Source organism: Ambystoma mexicanum, chromosome 7q, assembly GCF_040938575.1.
Source record: "Ambystoma mexicanum isolate Mex_15411 chromosome 7q, UKY_AmexF1_1, whole genome shotgun sequence".
NCBI lineage: Eukaryota > Metazoa > Chordata > Amphibia > Caudata > Ambystomatidae > Ambystoma > Ambystoma mexicanum.
The window spans coordinates 840426512-840446448 of record NC_090941.1 but is presented as its reverse complement, the minus strand read 5'-3'; the positions used below and the strand labels follow the sequence as shown (position 1 = coordinate 840446448).

At 46.6% G+C, this 19937-nt stretch overlaps 1 protein-coding gene across 2 annotated transcripts in view; it reads left to right on the top strand.

Annotated features, from left to right (window-relative positions):
• Window positions 1-19937, top strand: part of AMOTL1 (angiomotin like 1) — a 1007056-nt gene that overhangs the window by 679817 nt on the left and 307302 nt on the right. For both annotated transcript variants that reach the window (XM_069639243.1, XM_069639245.1), the window contains one exon: window positions 12941-13229. In XM_069639243.1, coding sequence (XP_069495344.1) covers window positions 12941-13229 — 289 coding nt within the window. The remainder of the gene's footprint in view (window positions 1-12940; window positions 13230-19937) is intronic.

Below are 19937 nucleotides of genomic sequence, written 5' to 3'. Positions count from 1 at the left end.
GTCTGTTTCAGCAGCCAACTGGTTGAACCGGGCCAAATATGACAAAGGACAGATTACCTTGATGCAGATTGAAAAGCTCCAGATTGGTTGCCTGTGTGGCATAGCGCATATCAAAGACTTTACTCATAGCAGTCAGGAGGCCATCAAAATCATAAAATAGAGGACTGTTATTCTCTAATAGAGGGTTTGCCCAAGCGGTAGCCGTTTCCCCCTAAATAAGAGAGCACAAAAGCCACCTTTGTTGTGGAATCCGGAAACGAAGTCGGACGACAAAGAAAGTGCACCCTGCATTGATTCACGAATGTCCTATAAGCTTTAGGATCGCCTGTGAACCTCTCTGCCGGTGCCAACGGGGTTCTGTTTAGGAGGCGGGAAACCAGAGCCTGAAGCAGTAGCACCTGGCAGAACACCCCCTTGATTAGGTGCCCTTACTGCGTCCTGTAGAATGTCTATGCGATGACTCATTGAATTGTGGGCTGAAGTCATGTCATTCCTCAAGTCTCTTACAATTTGTAACAGTGACGCCAGGGTTTCCTGGATGTCCATTCTAGCTTCTGATTCTGTTACACTAGGCACACAGAATACAACCGGAAGCAGTAGAAAGATAAGAATGACTTACCGAAGCTGCAATGTTCAATTAGTTATGATGCCTAGCGTGCGATGATCTTCTCTTGTTATGGAAAAACCAGGTACTTGAAGAGAAGAATTCCAAGGAAAAAATGAATAAGGAAGAAAGGGTTAGTAAGGGACTACACCCGAACAGCACGATGGAGGTGCTAGTGTTGGGTTGGTGCACTGAATAACTGCAAAGCGTCCTGGAGTCCTGTGCACATGGTGAACATTCCCGATTCAAGATTCCATAGTGGTAACACACCCAAATCCTCTAATGTCCATATTCAGGAGAATCCTCTGGAGAACTGTGAAACTAAAAGTATGTAAAACAACCATTAGTAGTTAATGCTACTAACTGTGCACTCCTCTATAGACTGGTACCTGATATTATGCTGATCCAGGCATGGATTGAGTCCTGAAATACTGAATAACCAGTGAATTCAGCTGTGGAAAACTGAACACTTCAAATCTCTTTGAAATCCGCACTGAAACAGACAAAGCTCAGCTGAAGATAAAGAAACAACTGCGATCCCAGGCGACTATGAAACCTGGGAATCACAGCTCTGAGTGAGCTCAGCTAATGAAAGACAATGTTAAAGAAAAACAGCCGCAGTCCCATGCGACTGTGGAACCCTGACAATCACGGCTCTGAGTGAAGTTCAGCTAATAAAGACCCAGACGGCTGAATGAATGCAGGCAGCCGCGTGCTCCGTGTGGCGTATGCAGAGGAATTCACCAAAGGAGAACGCTGTAAACTGTGTACTCCATGCAGCTTAGGAAAGGAAAACTTCCCAAAAGCAGCAGCCGTGTGCTCCGTGCGGTGTTTGCAGAGGGATTCACCGAAGCAGAACGCTGTAAGCCGTGTACTCCCTGCAGCTTAGGAAAGGGAAACTTCACAGAAGCAAATGCTGTAACACGAACAAGGAAAAAGTAGCTTGAAACGAAAATGAAAAGATAGCCGGAATAAACGGCCACTTCGGAAACCTAAGACAGGTTGAATGCTGCCCTACGAACGTAACGTGGAGCAGAAGCTATGAATGGAAAGTCAATCAGAAGCACCATGCTTCTGTGACCGTGGTGCATAAATGGGAACAGAACAACCACGCCCCCAGACATGTGACCTAGTCACGTAACGTGCAATTCACAGAAAACAGTCCGCCCCTAATGTCGCCTCCATGAGAAACTGCCAGAAAGTTCATAATATGAATAGAAAGGCCTGGCAGCCGTTCTCTTTGCAAAGCGCTGTTTAGGACGTAGGGCATTCCTAAAGGCAGAGGGATTCAATCTAGCAGAAGGAGCCAATCTAGCAGGAATGACACCAACGCGGATGCCATACTGGCAGCCGTTAACCAGAGGCTTTGGCGGGAAATGGCAGACTTCCTTCCAAAACTCCCGGTGCAGAGCCAGTCATGTTACAAGGCGGGACTGGCAGAGGCTAAAATGGTGGCGCAAGACATCATGGAGTCCACTGTTGCCCACATTGACACCTCTGGCCGGGCCATATGCATAGCCACGTACATGAGAAGGACGGCCTGGCTCTGTGCTACTAAATTTAACCCGGACGTCCAGGAACGGATATTGGACCTGCCTTTCGGGGTTGGTGACCTCTTTCACTCCACCACTGATGAGGAGGTAGTTAAAAAGAAAAACAGCTGGCAAACGGTGAAGTCTTTTTCCTCACAAAGGCCACACCTAAGGCATACACCCAGTCACAGCAGCGCTCAGATACGGGACGTACATACGGAGGGTTCCGCGGCTTCCAAGAGCGGAGGTCCAGGCAGAGGATCGTTCGCCGACTCAACATCAGAGCAAACAACAAAAGGGGGGGTTAAGGGCTTTTTCCAGTCCTCCTCCTCTGCAACAGCCTCAGAGGGAAAGAAGGCATGACGTGCCCATTCGGGTCCATGAGTCTTCGGTGGGGGGCAGGCTTGCTCTCCACACACATTTCTGGCGTCAGAATTGCGCAGAACCATGGATCTTCTTGGTAGTATCCACGGGGTACTGCCTACCTATCCCTTCCTCTCGCCTCCCCTCTCACAGATTGGGACAGCAATTCTTTTGGCAGAGATCCGGTCGCTCGTCGAGAGCCAGGCAGTGGAGTAAGTCCCAGCCTCCCAGCAAGGATTGTGCTTCTACTCCATGATATTTGCCGTTCAGAAGAAGAACCAGGCTGGCCTGAGAGTTGTGTTGGACCTATCCACCCTCAACCTCTGCCTACCTCTACAAAGATTCAAGATGGTTACTCCAGCACTCATAGCAGAGACATTGTGCAAGGGAGAATGGATGGTTCCATGTATTAATATCCCCGCAAAAATATCGACATACAAAAATATCACCATATTTTTGCAGCGATATTAAGGCATGGAACCTGCGGGGGACACCCCCGTAATCCCTGCATTAATTAAGGAGCGGGGGACACCCCTGCAGCCCCCGCTCCCGAAAACCCCCAAAATTATCCCCCCAAAAATATTGCATATGACCGTTCCCGACGACCATATATTTGGCGATATTTTTGGTGGGGATAATATGTAGTGATACCGAATGGATGTGCTCCCTGGATCTGAAGGATGCATATCTACACGTCCTGATTTGGCAGCCTCATCGTTCTTTTCTACGATTCAGAATTATGGGCTACCACTTCCAATACAAGGTGCTCCCCTTCGACCTTAACTCGGCCCCCAGGGTGTTTACCGGACCCATGAATACAGTGGTGGCCCTCCTCAGGGGCCAGGACCACCACATCTACCCATACCTCGACGACTGGCTCATCAGGGGCACATCTCTGGAAGCGGTGCACCACACTTCCCACGCTCTTATGAGCACATTCAACGACCTTGGCATTTCGCTCAACCTCAACAAGTCCCAGCTGCAGCCTACGCAGAGACTGACTTCCTGGGACTCATCTAGGACACATGCTCTGAGAGAGTTTCTCCCTCAGAGGACAAGATCATGGCCATCAAGAGGGCCACGGCTCACTTCCTCAGCCTAGAAGTAACATCGGCCTGGTGGCACCAACACCTACTGGGTCTCATGGCAGCGGTCCTATTGGCCGTCCTCCACGAGACTCAGGATGAGTAGAATACAGCTGCACTTTACAGCATACAGCAGGGCTCTCAGGCGGAGCTTATCAACGTTCCCCCTTCTCTACACGTGGACCTCCCATGGTGGTCCAGGGACGACAACCTGCGGATGGGCAAACCATTCAGGTAGCCGCCGCCGCAGGTCACTATCACTACGGACTCCTCGCTCGAGGGCTGGGGGGCCACTCTGGACAACCACAGAATCCATGCAACCTGGATCCGGTAGGAGCAGGAGTACCATATCAATTGGCTGGAACTAAAGGCCATCTGGCTAGCACTCAGAGCCTTCCTTCCGGTTATTGGGGGCAAGGTTGTCCTCATTCAGACAGACAACTCGACCAGCATGTTCTATGTCAAAAAGCAGGGAGGTACCAGATCCCCTCCACTGTGCAGACTAGCTGTCAACATGTGGAAATGGGCACTGGAGAACAAGATCTACTTCACAGCAGTCCACCTTCCGGGGGAGTCCAACTTGGAGGCGGACAAGCTCAGCAGACTGGGAACAGACAATTACAAGTGGCAATTGAACGGCAAGGTGCTGCTGGAGATCTTCTGCAGATGGGGGCACCCCCAAGTGGATCTCTTTGCCTCTTGAAACAACAAGAAGTGCCAACAGTTCGCGTCATGGCAGGGACAGGGCCCTGGCTCCCTGGGCGGCGCATTTCAGATTCAGTGGACCGGAATGACAGCATACGCCTTCCCACCCATACCGCTGGTCCACAGGGTGATATGCAAGATAAAGGAGTCTTGCAACCGCAGCGTCATTCTGATGGCTCCATGGTGACCAGCAAGGCCATGGTTCTCGCAGCTGCTCAGCCTCTCGGAGAGACCACCCATCCACCTTCTGATAGGCCCAGCACCTCTTCTGGTGCAACAGGGGGGCAGGGTCATCCACCCCGTGCCACAGAAATTACCCCTCACAGCGTGGTTCCTGAGCAGGTCACACTGGGGCACCTCAGCCTGTCACAGGCTAACCTAGAAATCATACAGGGTGCAAGGAGCAAGGCTACCAGGACCCAGTTTAATTGTCAAGCGACTAGGTTCTGTCACAGGGCAGACTCTAAGGAGATCAACCCCCTTTCATGTACATTGGATGACATGCTCACCTTCTCTGCGCACCTCGCTCACTCTGGCGTGCAGGTGGACACCTGTCGCACGTATTTGGCGGCCATATATTGGTGGAAATTTGGAGGAAGAGGTCTTAACCTCTTCCCACCCGATAGTCAGGAAGCATTTGACGGCCCTTGCCAGACTCTACCCACCCATCAAGAGGCCACATCCGGCGTGGAACCTCAACGTAGTTTGGGGTGCCCTGGCACACAAACCGTTTGAGCCAATGGCATCCGCGGACATCAGCCTGGTCACCATTAAGACGGCCTTGCTAGTGAGTCGCCTCAGAACCATACACTACTTTTCACAAAGATAAGGTAGTCCTGCGGCCACACCCAACGTTACTACCTAAGGTACCTTCCGCTTTCCATTTAAATGAGGAAATGGTGCTGACTACGTTTTTTGCAGAACCCAAGGACGAGGCTCAAAGGGTTCTGCACTGCCTGGATGTCAGGCATGCTCTGAAATTCTATTTGGACAGAACCAAGGGCTTCCGCAAGTCGGGTGCACTGTTTGTTACCTTTGGCAGGTCAAGGCCTGGTTATCAGGCATCCAAAGCCTCTCTAACACGATGGATGGTCTCGGCCATCAAGGAAGCATATGAGGGGCAACATAAGCCACTTCCAGCGAACATGCATGCCCATGCGGTCAGAGCCAAGGCCACTGCCATTGCATTTCCAACGGCAGGGCCCGTGGCAAGTCATAAGTAGGGCGGCCACCTGGGCCACCCCTTCGGCTTTCTGAAAGCATTACTGTTTGGACGCTGGCTCTAGATCAAACGCGGCTTTCGGACAGGTGATTCTTAGACACCTGTTTGCTTAAAGAGGGTTTCCTCTCCACCCTAGGGCTACACTCAGTTGCAATTGCCCATGCAGTATGCAGTATGGAGTAAAGGGGATGGGACGTAAGAGTAATTATACGTTACTCACTGTCGTGACTAACGTACTCTTAGTTCTAAGTACCCTTGGCTAAATACGTCCCACTGCCCCCACCTAATAAAACTGGTGTCATTAGGCAATGTTAAACTATTGTTGACACGTCTATGGATCTGAGGTGTTGCGCCGGTGGGTGGAGTCAGGGCAGCGCATACTCCCAGGGCCTCACCCCCACGCACCTCTAAATTTAAAGGGGAAGCAGGGTTTTTTTCTGGTGAAAAAGGTTCTGTCTGCCGTCCCTAGGAAGGGATGCCCATGCAGTATGGAGGAAAGGGGACTTAGAGTATGGTAGTCACTACAGAGAGTAACTTATAATTTCATCATGCATTCTGCATGTCGTCTTGGTTTCCACCTCTTGGCCGTGTTCAACTGAGCCACTGCTGTTCTCCGTTCCTAACGGATGGCGGCCATCTCTTGATGTAATTCTTGCAGTAAGATTCTAAAATCACCTACTGTGATGTGAGCTGTGAAGTCCTCTTCCTTTTGTGACAGTGAGGGGGTAAGTTAGGGAGTTGCCTTTTTGCGATCCTGACCTTCTAAAAGTGTTTATATTAGAGACTTTTGCTTCTTTTACCTTTTAGCAATGTCCTCTTAGGATCTTAGAGATTCCCAAAAATAAGAGGCACAGTCACTTTTAGCAAATGACAGACATTTTCATTTCAGGTGTTTTACTCTCCTACACTTGTAACACTGCCAAGGCAAGTACCCAGTCTCCGCCTTTAGTGTCTTTTACTCTGTAGTATTGATGGGATAGGATAACCCTTTTGTTTCCAGATCGTCTAAATGGCAACGCTTCTAACAGCACCCAATGTATCCCAGTAACGTTTGCCACTCTCACATAAGGTGGGCCTCGTTAAATGAACTGTGAAGGAGGGACCCGACTACACCATATGTTAGTTCAATGCTGGTACAAGCAAATGTTTGAGTAGATTGTCCTTTCACTTAAAGTTGTTTGCAGATAACTACCAACACCCCTGCGGTTTGATCCAACCTCGCCTTCATGGCAACGCAGATATCAATGAAAAATAATTTCCCATCATGTACATGAACTCTGTTGTGCTAGCGCCATCGGTGGAGTATGTTGAGAAACTGAGCATCAGACCGCTCTACTCTGCTCCCTTTACACAGGGCTCACTTCAGGCATCTCCACTGCTACCCCAGTCAGATCTGTCACTCAGCAGCTCCGACCAACGCTTCGTTTACAACAATGAATTCACTGAGCACTCGATGGGTGCCCATTATCAGCTCTCACCTCTGTCTAAAATATGTGTGCTGCAGGATGAATTCTGTGCTCCCGTAAAAACGGTGTCAGGAGCACCACACTGTTATCTGCTTTAGCACTGTCGTCCCTCCTTGTAAATTCAGCGCTGATATCCAATCAAGCTCTCCACGCCGCATTCGTTCCCGGGCTTCCCCCCCAGCCCATCTTGTTCTCACTGTGTCTCTGGGAACAGCAACCTTCTCCTTCACATATGGGGTAAAGCCCTGCAGCTAAGAGGAGCTATGGTGACGGCGCTAGACAGGAGATTGATCTCTACATTTGAGGTGAAAATGATTATAAGAAGAAAGGGGTTTAGGGGAGTTGGATCGTGCTCAGATAAGCAGAGCTCCAAACCCTGGTGACTGTCTGGCAGCCCCCATGGTCACGCTGATTTTATGTTATTTTGCCGCCATGCTTTTTTTCGATGTAATTTTTTATGAAAAAATTACATTAAAAAAACAAATCAACTTTTAAAATATATTTTGGGGGTGGGGCACCAAACTTTTTCTTCCTTATAATTGTAACCCTATCCCAACCACCTCCCTATTACTTTTCTCTCCTTACGCAACTCCCCTATATTTTACTATGGGTTTTTTCAAGGTAATGTTTTCATTACAAAATTACATTTAACAAATCCTGGCGGCAAAACAAAACCACGCCACCTATTGAGTCAGTCATTATGCCCAAGTCCTTTTTTCCAGTGCTGCCACCGCCTTACACTGTGCGGCAGTGTCACTCCTCGCCACCACCAAGCCTACCACTATCAGTCTCAGGATGTGCCTTGCGAGTGCCATCTGCCCCAGGGTTCCAGTGGGCACATGCCTCTGTCCCAGGACCCCAGATAGCACCTGGGAGATCGCCCCACAGAATTTCCCTAGCCATTCACGTATAATGTTTGCTAAGACTCCTAATCATGTTCTTCACTAGTGTTGTCAGGCGTGTTACAGAGTTGAACGTGTTTTAACCTGAAGGGGAAGCTAGTTTCTTTATTTTCATTTTTGACTCATTTAGGTACCTCTTTCTGAGCTGTTAGGCACAGGCATTTACCATTATTCATGTTGTCAACGATGTTTTATTATTAAGCAATGGGCATGCACTCGTGCTGGTTCCATATTAAAATACAGTTGACCATCGGAACAGTAGTCAACCATGGCCAATTATCATGAACTATTGTCAACCCTGGCGGCACCACAGTCCGCTGCTGTCGGACAAGGGCCGACCATTTCCTGAATATATCGGACCATACGCAACCATAGTCGCCTCGCAGGCTCTCCAGGCTTTCTTGCTGCCTGAGACCTGGGACGAGGCCTGCACTACTGCTTTAGTACCATTTATGAAAGCCAAAACTGTTGCCTTAACAAATACTTCTTTTACAATACTTTTACATCACAGGTTTGGAAATTGCTTGGAAATATTTAGCTCCTGCTTTTACCCTAGCAGCTACTGGTTAGCTTAAAACCCACAATTACCGGGAACTACTACTGACTCTCAAGGCCAGCTGCTGCCTTACAAACATGCATATGTGACATTAATGGCGCATGTTTAACAACTTTATGAAGATGGTTTCACCTCCTGACAATTCCCTATACCAGGACTTGCATATGATGCTCGTCAATTATCATCCAGCCTCAATTTTCACCTTTCATGCACACATGAAAAAGGTTCTTCTGTCTCTCAACTTCAACATATGACATTATTGAGCAGCCGGGCCTGATCAAAAAACGATTTCATCTTAATTCATGGGCATTGAATTCGGACCAGATTGAGGGGTATTCCTCTTTTAGGAACTACGCCAACTTCAGACACGCGCAAAAACCTCGATGCTTGTACTTGATGCGTTTCCCTGATAACAAGGCGAGGGCGACATACATGAGATTTCGCCACTACCTTGTTCAATACTGTCTCTCGAATATGCAAATGTCATGGCTACAGAATTCTCGATCTCGGCCTTAATTGCCATTTCTGTATGAACGAAAACGAAATGGAGACTTTACAGCATTTATTTTTGTATTGCCTGTACTTTGAATGTGAAAGAAAAATCTGTCTTGGCGTCTATATGGGTCCAGCACCAAATCATGCAGGCTATGCCATTTGGATGCGCTGTATGTGGGGCAGCAGCAACTCGATTAAACTGGCCACAGTACGACTCCGTACATAGGATTGAAGAAGCCCTCAATGAAAGAAACCAAGGGATTGTAGAGTTATCTGACTAGGTGCAATAGTTCCACGCCACCCTTTTATGGGATGAGGATGGCACTGCTTTGAGGGGCTTTACCATATGGTGACTATGAAGTGTCGCATGTCCAAATTGGTTTTGAAGTGACGCCTCAACAGGACGAGTCAGATACGGGAATAGGAAGTCCACTCTCTATTCCAATACATACTAGGTTTTTCTACCGCCTTGACCGAGAGATGTCGTAGGACGTCCCTAGTTTTTAAACTATAAGATGATACGATTATATTTACAATACATCGTTATTTTTAATTACATAGACCTATATGACATTTTGGAAAATCTGTCTTGGGCGTTTTTAATCATAGATTTGCATAGTTTTTAGTAAAAACAAAGGAGGCAAAAATTCTATAGTAGGAAAGCGACTAGGATACATAAGGGGTCATACAGAATATTACTTATGTACATTAAACCCAATACAAGTTTTACTAACGAGTAATTGGAACATTGGCGATCATGTATTTCGATGATTACGCATTTTATTGCTAGTCATTGGTGACGTTGTCAAATGCTGACTTTGCACCCTGCTGTCTTTTGCACTTTGACAATTTGCACAACTTAAGTCTTTGCGCATATGCGCATTTTTGCACTAACTTGGAAACATTTTTTTTATTATGTCTAATGAGTAATTGGAAAATTGTCGATCATGTTCTTGATGATTATGCATTTTATAGCTGGTCATTGGTGACGATGTCCAATGCTGATTTTGCACCTTGCTGTCTTGTGCACTTTGATAATTTTGCACGACTGAAGCCCTTGCACATATGCGCATTCTCGCACCAACCTGTTATTCTGGATGCTATTGGGTGTGCCTTGCAGTTGCAAAAAGGGTCTCTTTTGGTGACATACGTGCTTACTTAATAGAGAAGCTCTTCTATGAACAACTTGACACTGCACTCTGTTGACTCTGTAAAGAGATGGTTCTGTTTTTTTATGCACCTTTATGGTATTGATGTTAAATGCTTAATTTTGTACCTTGCAGTCTCTTGCACATTGCGTATTTTGCACAACTCTAGTCCTTGCACTCATGTGTATCAAGTTGATTTTATGTAATATTGGTTGTTGAAAATTTGTGATAATATATTTGTAAAGGTTTTGTAAACCACAAACAACTATTAAATAAAAAATAAAGAAATATGTGACATTAACTTTGAATGTTTGAGAACGTAAATGACAAAGAGGTACGACACATTTAAATATAAGGGTGCATACATATTGGGCAAAAAGGTAAAGTGTACATCTCATGTGGAAGTTGGATATTTAGTGTGCTGTGTACTTGCCCCTGGTTCCCCAGCCGTAGTCCCTGATACCGAGGAGTTGCTTTTAACTCCGGCTCATCGAATCTTAATTTCGAACCCTGCATAATTTCCATTGTGGTGAGATATGGCTGGTGTTTGTGAATGACATGCACCTTACCAGCCTTTATTAAACTGCTAAGGAACTAACGCTCATGAAGATTAAGCCCCTTCTACTAGGACCCTGGAATAACTCCTGTGGTCTGGGGATCTGAAATTCTGTGGTTCATTATGAAAACATGACTTCTGTCTAATGGGTTCTCAGAAATGTCAGTCCCTGGCCACAGTGAAAGGGGTAGTAATTAGTACATTATGTCCTTATTAGCAATTTTGCTCTCTAATAGCAGTCTCAGCTTTTCAGGGTGGCGAGTGCTCATGTATTTAACGTATGCTTTAACTTGTGATGTGGGATTTGTAGATCGCAGATAAACTCTTGGCAAGGCCAGCTCATCTTGGTCATTCTGATGTTAGTGATTATCAGTGCACAGAATATTTCTAAATTACCTTTCATAAAATTGCTGCCTTTGTATACAATTTCTTGTATTACTTGCTATAATATACTGGCTGATATACCCAGTGTTGTCCAGGATTTAATTTCCTCATAGGTACTATTTGTTTGAAATCCCTTACGGTAGCTTTACGCTTTTCGGAAAGGCTGAAAAGAAAAATTCACTATATTTTTCGAATTAATATTTAAAAAATGTTTTCTTATAAAGACTACACAACAACTATGGACCTAAAGTTCAATATTACTAAAGTACATATTCATTGAAAGGCTTGTTTATAAAGAAAAAATGTTGTTTTGCCAGTTGGAGCAAAGATATACAACTAATTTGGGGAACCCACTTTAGAACACTCGACATATAAGCTCGTGGGAGAAACATGGAGATTCCAAGTTGGTACCAGTGCACTTTATTGACTGACCCCGAGCTTTGTTGATCCTGATACCGAATGCCAGCCTGACTTGGAACTGAGGCGCTTGAAACTGAACAGCATGTCTGTTGGAATGAGTGGAATGTGGGGGATGAATACATATTCTCCTTTTCCCTGCCCGGTCAACACTGTCACTTCAATTACGTTGGGCAGCAATTTTTTAATGCACAGCCTTGTGCCATTACACAGTCCAGGTGGATCAAGATTGCGAATGAGCATGATGGGTTACCCAACTTTCAGTCGAAGGTGGTGCGTTGGCATTCCCGGGGGGTCGAGTAAGTTGAGGAATTCTGTTGGATAGTTCACAGCTTCGTTGGTATCCATCTCCGTATCCATTGAGTTGTACTCAGTAACTGTGCCTGGAAACATATCCTGAAATTGATTATTAATTGCATTAACCAAATAATATTTAGCAGCAAGAATGGCCACTCGTGAAATAACACTTTAGCACTAGAAATGCCTGTCTCACCTCTCTGTATAGCAACAATTTGGAAACTTCTGGAATGCTACCTGCCTTCACCTCCGCCTCTCAGGTCCATTTGCTTCTCATGCGCCTTCACCTTATTCCTCTCATACGCCTTCGCCTCCCATAGGCCAATGCTTCACCAAGCCACAAAGAAACCATTTTTGACTTTTATATATAGATGAAACAAGGTGTCTGCCAGCCCATTAAGGCTGAAACATATCTGGGATTTCTTGTCTAACATGGAGAAGGGACATTTTTTGTGTCCCTGAAAGTGTTCAGGAGATCAATATGGTAATGAGGGAAGTGTCTTGGTGGATGGAAGCATTTGGATGTCGTCTGTGTAGGCATGCAGGTGGTTTGTGTCTAGGAAATACAATAACGTACACATCCGAGTTCACCAGCTCTTATCTTCAATAACCATTGGTTAACAGGCTCTGGCTCCAGGAATTCCAGTCCTACTATTTGCTTCTATATTATTCCCATAGGGCTTTTGTTGGAAAGCTGCCATGTATGTGACCTTGTGGTGCTGATGACCGACTTGAGTTATCACTAATGTCCTAGGCTATCCCATGGATGTCGTAGTCAAAGCCTTTGCGGTAGGTGCAGTGAATGGTCCTGTGGTGTCTCTTATGCCTTCCCCTTCTACTGCCTGTTGAGATGATGCTGGGATATCTATGTGATTGCTGTTTAGTGCTATCAGGTGCCATTTCAGGTACTTATAGGCCCTCCCCGTTTCATACCTGTTGGAATGACAGGGACACTGAGGGTGCCAGAGATGGGCAGTGTGTAGTCGGTGCATATGGCATTTGGCAAGCAGAGGGTTAGTGTTGATTGCTAGTGTAGGTCATTGGAAAATGTTTGCAAAGGACCTTGGTATTTAGCAGTTTGTATGTTTGCAAAATCTGCTGAATTTGTAAATCATTATCTGACTTTTTTTGGTGATCATCCTTCACTATGCTCTTCATATGACTGCCACTGCTTCTTTTTGATTTGAGTGCTCTTTGTTTCCTTTTAGCCGACAATGCCAGTTACCTTTCCAGTCCATGCCTTTGCATCATCACAGTCCTATGTCCTCCCAGGAGTCTTCTGGAAGTGGCCCACTGCATTCAGCACCTCTTCCACCAACACCCAATGCCATGTCTGTCCAGTCCATACCTTTTACTCCGCCAAGCCAGCATTTGCCACCTGATGCCTTTGAAATCGTGGAGCGAGCGCAGCAAATGGTGGAGATTTTATCCAAAGAAAACAGAGTGTTGCGCCATGAGCTTGAGGGATTTTACGACAAGACTGACAAACTTCAAAAGGTGAGTGATAACAAACTGGCTACCAGTAATACGTGTTGAATTTACATTTTGCTGTGCACCTAATATAGTAACCTTGACACCAACCTGATAAGCACTTGCATAGTTACATATCTCACTAAAACAGTGTCATGTGTGAAATCATTCTTCTGCTTATATTAATCCCCCCTGGAATCATAAAAAAGGTACAATGCACACATTTTTGTATGTTCTGTGGTGAATTGTGACATCACTCCCTCTCTGTGGAAACATGTGGCCAGTGAAGGGCAGCCGCTACCTGATCCCGACCCTGGGGGTGGCTCCCGGAGGGCGGACCACATGGGGGAGACAGTCCTCATTGGTATGGACCTGGTATCCCCCTTTCCACTCAGGCTACGACACATACTCTGTGAATCCCCCATCCTCTGTTGCATATTGCGACATAGAAACCATCCACCTACCTAATACTGACTATAAGGCTTTTTCCCATACCCCTTTTGGAAAGACTGAGATGAGGAGGCACGTGGGAGCAATGCAGTGCACTGATCTAGAGACTCGCTCTAGTGGTTGTGAGATCCCGATAGGTGCCATTTAAAAGCCTGGCACCGCAAGGAAGATGGAGATCTAGGGGAAGCTGATCCACTTTGCCCGACGAGAGTTGGGAAAAGAAGCATGTGACAGCCAGAGAAGGGAGCATGCCGGGGGCTGCCAGCGCCGTTGCAAGATGCTTGGGAGAAGGTACGCAACCCGCGATCCTGTAGCTGTAGAGGCTTCGAGAAAGAGGCCACGGGGAAGCAAGTGTCGAAAAGCAGACAGGACACGAGCAGCGAGACGAAGCTCCCTTGCGAGGAAAGCAAAGGCCGCCGAGAATGCTGAAGCAGCCCGAGACCGGTGAGCCCAGGCAAGGGAAGTGGGACAGCAGGGCGTAGACCGCGCAGCACGCAGAGGCAATACAAAAGCAAACCTGAAGACGGAAACGCTGAAAGTATTACAAAGGGAAACAAGTGAAGAGGGGTTGAAGACCCTATGGTTAAATGAGCAAAACTGACCTATGTTAAAGAAGTCCAGGTAGACGAGTATGCCAGGCAACATGCGGCAAGTCTGGGACCCGCACCCAAAGTGAACACTGTGGAAGCCCTGAGAATGTCAGGCATGGGAGAAGTGTAAAAGCACAAGGGAAGTCTCGTACCCCTTTGGTGCAGCTGTACAAGAAAGCCCTGGCAGGAGAGTGTACCAGACATGAGAGAGAGGTGAAAATACAAAGTGAAAGTTGGGAAAACTTGGTTGGTACGAGAGTACACCAGGCAATGTGAACATACTGTGAGAATTGGAAGAGGAAGAGTGACCTCTTAAGATTGTGAAAACTCTAGGGATGAGAACCATGCCCCCTGGACAAGAAACTTGAGTAAATTGTGTAATCAAGGAGCGACAGAAAATCCCTTGAGTTTGTCAAACACTGGGGAGGGAGCCATACCCACTGGATTGGAGAACTGTATAATATTGAGGAAAAGAACTGTTTGAACTATACAGAAACTGAGAAACACGGGGGAAGGGAGCCCCCTTGTGAGGATTGTGGAGCTTTGGGTATGTGTTTCTTTGTGCACACTTTTGGAACTTTTTGTTGGAACTGTGGAAAGAACCACCTTTAACCAGTTGAAAGACTATATTCCTTTTCACATTAATGTAGGTTTAGAATGTAAGGATCATGTTAGGAATTTGGACACAGTATGGAGAACTATTTTGCTTTTGAACATCCTAAAGTTTCGGCAGGGACACCTCTCGTAATAAAAGTTTATAGCAATCAGCATAAAGCTCTTGTGTCAGAGTTTTACTCCTAATTCATTACAGTTCCATGCAGCATACTTTAGTATTGAGTCTTAATGTAGCACCTCAACCTCCTTTTTTCTCAATGGATACGTGATACCATATTCCATTTGCATTTTGTTACAATAAACAGTCTTCCTTCCAGCGTTCTACAGTAGGTGGATTGGGTCTACCCCATACATCACAACCCTTATTTTAGCCAATAATAGTATTAGTGCAGCCAGCTTTCTTGCCGGACTGGTAATCGGTTGGCTATGTTCCAGTAGAGCCACCAAAGAATCTGGTTCCACCCTCTCCCCTATAGATGTCGGCAGTATGGCTCAGTGGCAATGCACTCGTCTTGGAAGCGAGACGATGCAGAGCACCTCAGGTTTGAATCTCGGGTCCACGTTTAGAAACATTTTTGGTATTAAGCGCCTTATCAATAACCAATTATAATTATAATATCAGTCAGAATATAAAATACTGGCTCCCAATATTGCATCACCGCAGGGCAGTTCCAAGCTATATGTATGAAATCTGCTGATGCTATTGCACATATAACACTTTCATCCGTAGTGTCTGGGAAAAATGTGTGTATAATAAAATGGATGCAAAAATTTAAAATGAATCAACTTAAATTTACTGTTCATAGCTATTTTCCTCGTTTGCAAGCAACAATATTCCCATACCTCGTTGGGCACCTCCCCTCCCAGTCAGGCCTTGCATTTATCCTGCGACAATGCTGCCCAGTACAGCCTAGCCTCCTGAAGCCAGCTGTAAAGATTGGATACCATTCTGTTGTCCGCCCCTCCTATCATTATGTCAAAAATCGGAGCTACCAGCGGTTCTTGTGGAAAGGTGGGGAACAAACCCCTCCGGGATTCCCTTAATCTGCAATAAAAAAACAAATCTAGAGATGTGATTATTCCCCTATTCCACAGCCCCTCTACCATCAGAAAATGCCCGCCCAGGAAGAGATCCCGAAAACAGGTAATACCAAGTCGCTTCATACGCTGTACATATCCCTATTCACCAGTCAATGGCAGCCCCGGAATGTAAGTGACTGGAAGTCGTGACAAGTATAGAGTCTCCCCCCCTTCCCTTTTCGATACAAGCCCAAGATCTACAAGTCAATTCCACCATATTCCCAACCTTCGATACTGTGGCAGGTGCCGCCAATATCACTGCACTCAGTAGAAAGGGCGCTGCAAGGGCCCGTTCCCTATCTCCACTTGCCGCCTTTCTGCCCCCTCTTCAAACCAATACAGCAGGAATCCCGCCTGGGCAGCTTCATAGTACATCTCAATGTCCGACAGTGCCAGACCACCCCTATCCAGTGGCGCCGTCAGCTTCTGCCAAGACATGCACACTGTCTTATTTTCCCCAATAAATCGAGACCCCAACGATTTCACCTCCTGGGAATACGACTTGGGTAATGCTAGTGGAACGTTCAAGAACACATACAGATATCTAGGGAGTAAGACAATCTTTACTAGAGAAATCCTCCCGTATAGACTATGCAGCAACCCCATCCACCTATCGACCACCTTTTGAGTGGGCTCCAACACTGCAGCATAATTACGCTGATATAACACCTCTGGGGTCCACACTATAGCCACACCTAAATGCCGAGTATAATCCCCATGCCATTAGAATCCAAAACCATCATTAAACTGCCTACTATGAGCTGTGAGTGGAAAAAGCATCGACTTTGTTACATGAATACTTAAACAGGAGAAATCACTGAATCTCAACACCTCGTTCATGATCTGCCCCAAATTAACTTGCGGTTCCTTTAACATAAAATACCATGTCAAACGCATTAAGGGAAATCACCACCTTGTGATTATATATCTTTATCCCCCAATGTATGTGATCCGCCCAAATTATTTCAGCAAAGGGTTCAATCGCCAAAGCAAACAGTAGTGGTGACAAGGGGCATCCCTGTCTTGTGCCCCTTTCCATTGGGACAACCAATGGTTGTTCACCCGAAAGTGTGCAACTGGCCGAGTGTAAAGTAATCAAACCAGAGAAACAAATTGTTCCCCCAGCCCCATCCTGCGTAAAACCGCAAAAAGAAAGGGCCATTCAACAGAGTCAAACGCCTTTTCGGTATCCAACAGTGCTGCCACTACTTCCTTTTCCTGCTCAACCGCAGATGACAACCCAAACATCCTTCTAAAACCATAGTACGTTGACCACCCTGGAATAAATCCGACTGGTCAGACCTTCCTCATCGGGGGCGCCTACGCTGTTGCCAGCATCTTAGCCAGTATTTTACTATCCAGATTGATAAGCGAGATCGGACGGTAAAATGAACACAAGTCTGATTCCTTTCCCGGCTTTAAAAGTATCGTCACCACTGCTTTTCTCATCGTCGTCAGCAATTTGCCCTGCTGGAGAGCTTGCTGATATTCCCACAGAAGATACAGAGCTAGTTTCACACCAAAATGTTTATAAAATTCCACTGTAAACCATCAGGCCCCAGAGCCTCCCAAGCCGAAAGCACCTTAATCGCCTCCAAGACTTCAGCCTCTGTAACAGACGGCACAGCCATTCTTGTTCCTCATCAGTGCACCAATACACTGCCATTCGAAGTCGTTAATCTCCGGCGGTGAAACCTGCATTTGTGAGGAGTCCAACCGAGTATAAAAAGTACAGAATTCCCTCTGGATGTCATCATCTGTGTACTTCGGCTCTCCCTGGCCGTCTTTAGCAGCCAGGAGCTGCGTTCTTGTCATATCTGCCTTAGCTGCTTGTGCAAGTAGCCTACCAGGGCGCTGTCCCTCCCCGTACTGCCGTATTGCCACTCCCCCTGACAGAAATGTCACTTCCCTCTGGGCTAACTCCTTAAATATATCCACCTCCTCCCTTAGTTCATTCTGCATTACCGGGTTGATCCCAGCTCCTGCACTGGCTTGTAAACTTTGAAGGCGTGCCTCACTCTCTGCAAGCTCTTTCCGTATCTGTTTTAACACTCCAGATTTCCTTGAAAGGCACATTTAAAGGCTTCCTATAACACAAATCACACATGCTATATGGGCGATTGAGGTTCAGGCCCTGTCTGTTAATCCTCCTTTCTTTGTTTTCTCCAAGGAGAAAGCGACATTGAGAGTTAGACTCTCCTTCCTTCCGAAGGTGGTCTCTGATTTTGTCTCTCTCAAAAGATCCATCTACCCATTTTCTTTCCTCCACCTCACTCTTCCAAGGCAGAGGAATGGTTCCATCAGTTACATCCAGTGCAGGTCTTCAAGTGTCTCTCAGAAAGGCGAGAACAGGACTGATGACCAGCTTTTTGTTAGTTATGCGGGTGCCATAGCAGATAGGGTTGTTATGAAGCAGGCCCTATCTCTGTGGATCATTCTCTGCATCTCAAAATGCTATGATCTGGCTGGCAAGGAGGTCCCTGAGGGTCTCGGAGCTCACTGCACCAGGAGGGTTGGCCGACCACCTCAGCTCTGCAATGTTGAGAGCATGTGATGGATATTTGCCAAGCGGCACGTGGGCTTCCTTGAACACGTTGTCTAAGCATTGCTGCTTGGATTCTATATCTATATTCTACACTGCTTGGATCCTCTATCCCCCCACACTCCTCCTGTCACACTCCTACCCTCTCTCACCGCCCTAACCTTCTTTACCCCCTACCGCCCGCCACTCCAGCCACATGAACATGGCACTCTGGAACGCCAGATCCATCTGCAACAAAACTGCAGCAGTTCTTGACCTATTCTTCCTGCCTTACTGCCATTAAGAACTGGATGTTTTCCCGCTTTCTCTCTTAACACTGACAAGACCGAAGTCATATTCTTTCCTTCTAACTCTCTTCCCCCTTCCTCTCCTCCCCCATTCATTCACTTTCCTTCCTCTAATCTCCCTATCTCTCTCCAAGCTTGTAATTTAGGCGTTCTCTTTGACTCCTCTCTCTCCTTCTCCCAACATATTTAACTCACTTCTCGCACCTGTCGCTACCACCTCTTCAATATTCGCAAAATCCGTCCCTCTCTCACTTTCCACGCTACCAAACTCTTAATCTCCTCCCTCATCTTCTCCCGCCTCTTCTACTGCTCTTCCCTACTCTTTGGACTTCCTACTTCTCATCTTGCCCCTCTTAAATCCATCTACCACTCTGCTGTTCGTACCCTCTGCCTCCTTACCTCCCGTGACTCCATCTCCATCTCTACCTCTCTCTCTTACCTTGGCTGGCTTCCATTTCACTCCCAACTTAAATTTCAATTTATCTGCCTTGTCTTCAAATCTCTCCATGGTCTCGCTCCCCCTTATCCCTTATCTCTCCTCCCTTCTCTCCTTCTACTCCCCCTCCCGTTCCCTTCGGTCCGCTGAGCATTTCCTTCTCACTGTAACTCCGTCCCCTTGTACCTCCTCCCGTTTCTGCTCCTTCCAACTCCTAGCACCTCTACACTGGAACTCCCTTCCTCTTGCTATCTGTTCTGCCCCCACCTTCACCTCATTCCGCACTTGCTTAAACTCTCCTCCCCCATTCTCCTCCTTGAAATCCCTTCCCCCTTCTGCTTCCCCCCTCTTTATTCTTTCCCCCGACTATCTTTCCCTCTCTCGTGCCTCCCCTCTCTCACCCTTCCCCTTCCCTCCTCCTACTCTTCTCCACCACTCTCCCCCCCTATCCAGTACCACTCCCCTTTTCTCCCTATTCCCTTCAGTTAATTGCTCTTCTCACTGTTGTTGATTGATTCATATTGTAATTGCTTCAACCGTTATATTGTTTGTTTTATGTATTATGTTGTTCCATTGTACAGCGCTTTGGTGTAAGGCGCTTTATAAATCAATAAATACAAATACAAATATCTGGCCTGGCCGATCAGTTCGGCAGGGCTGTCCTTCAGAGTTTTCTGGTTTAGGTGGTGTCCTTCCTACCCTCCTCCTACAGGACGTTGTACCACTTTGGGAGTC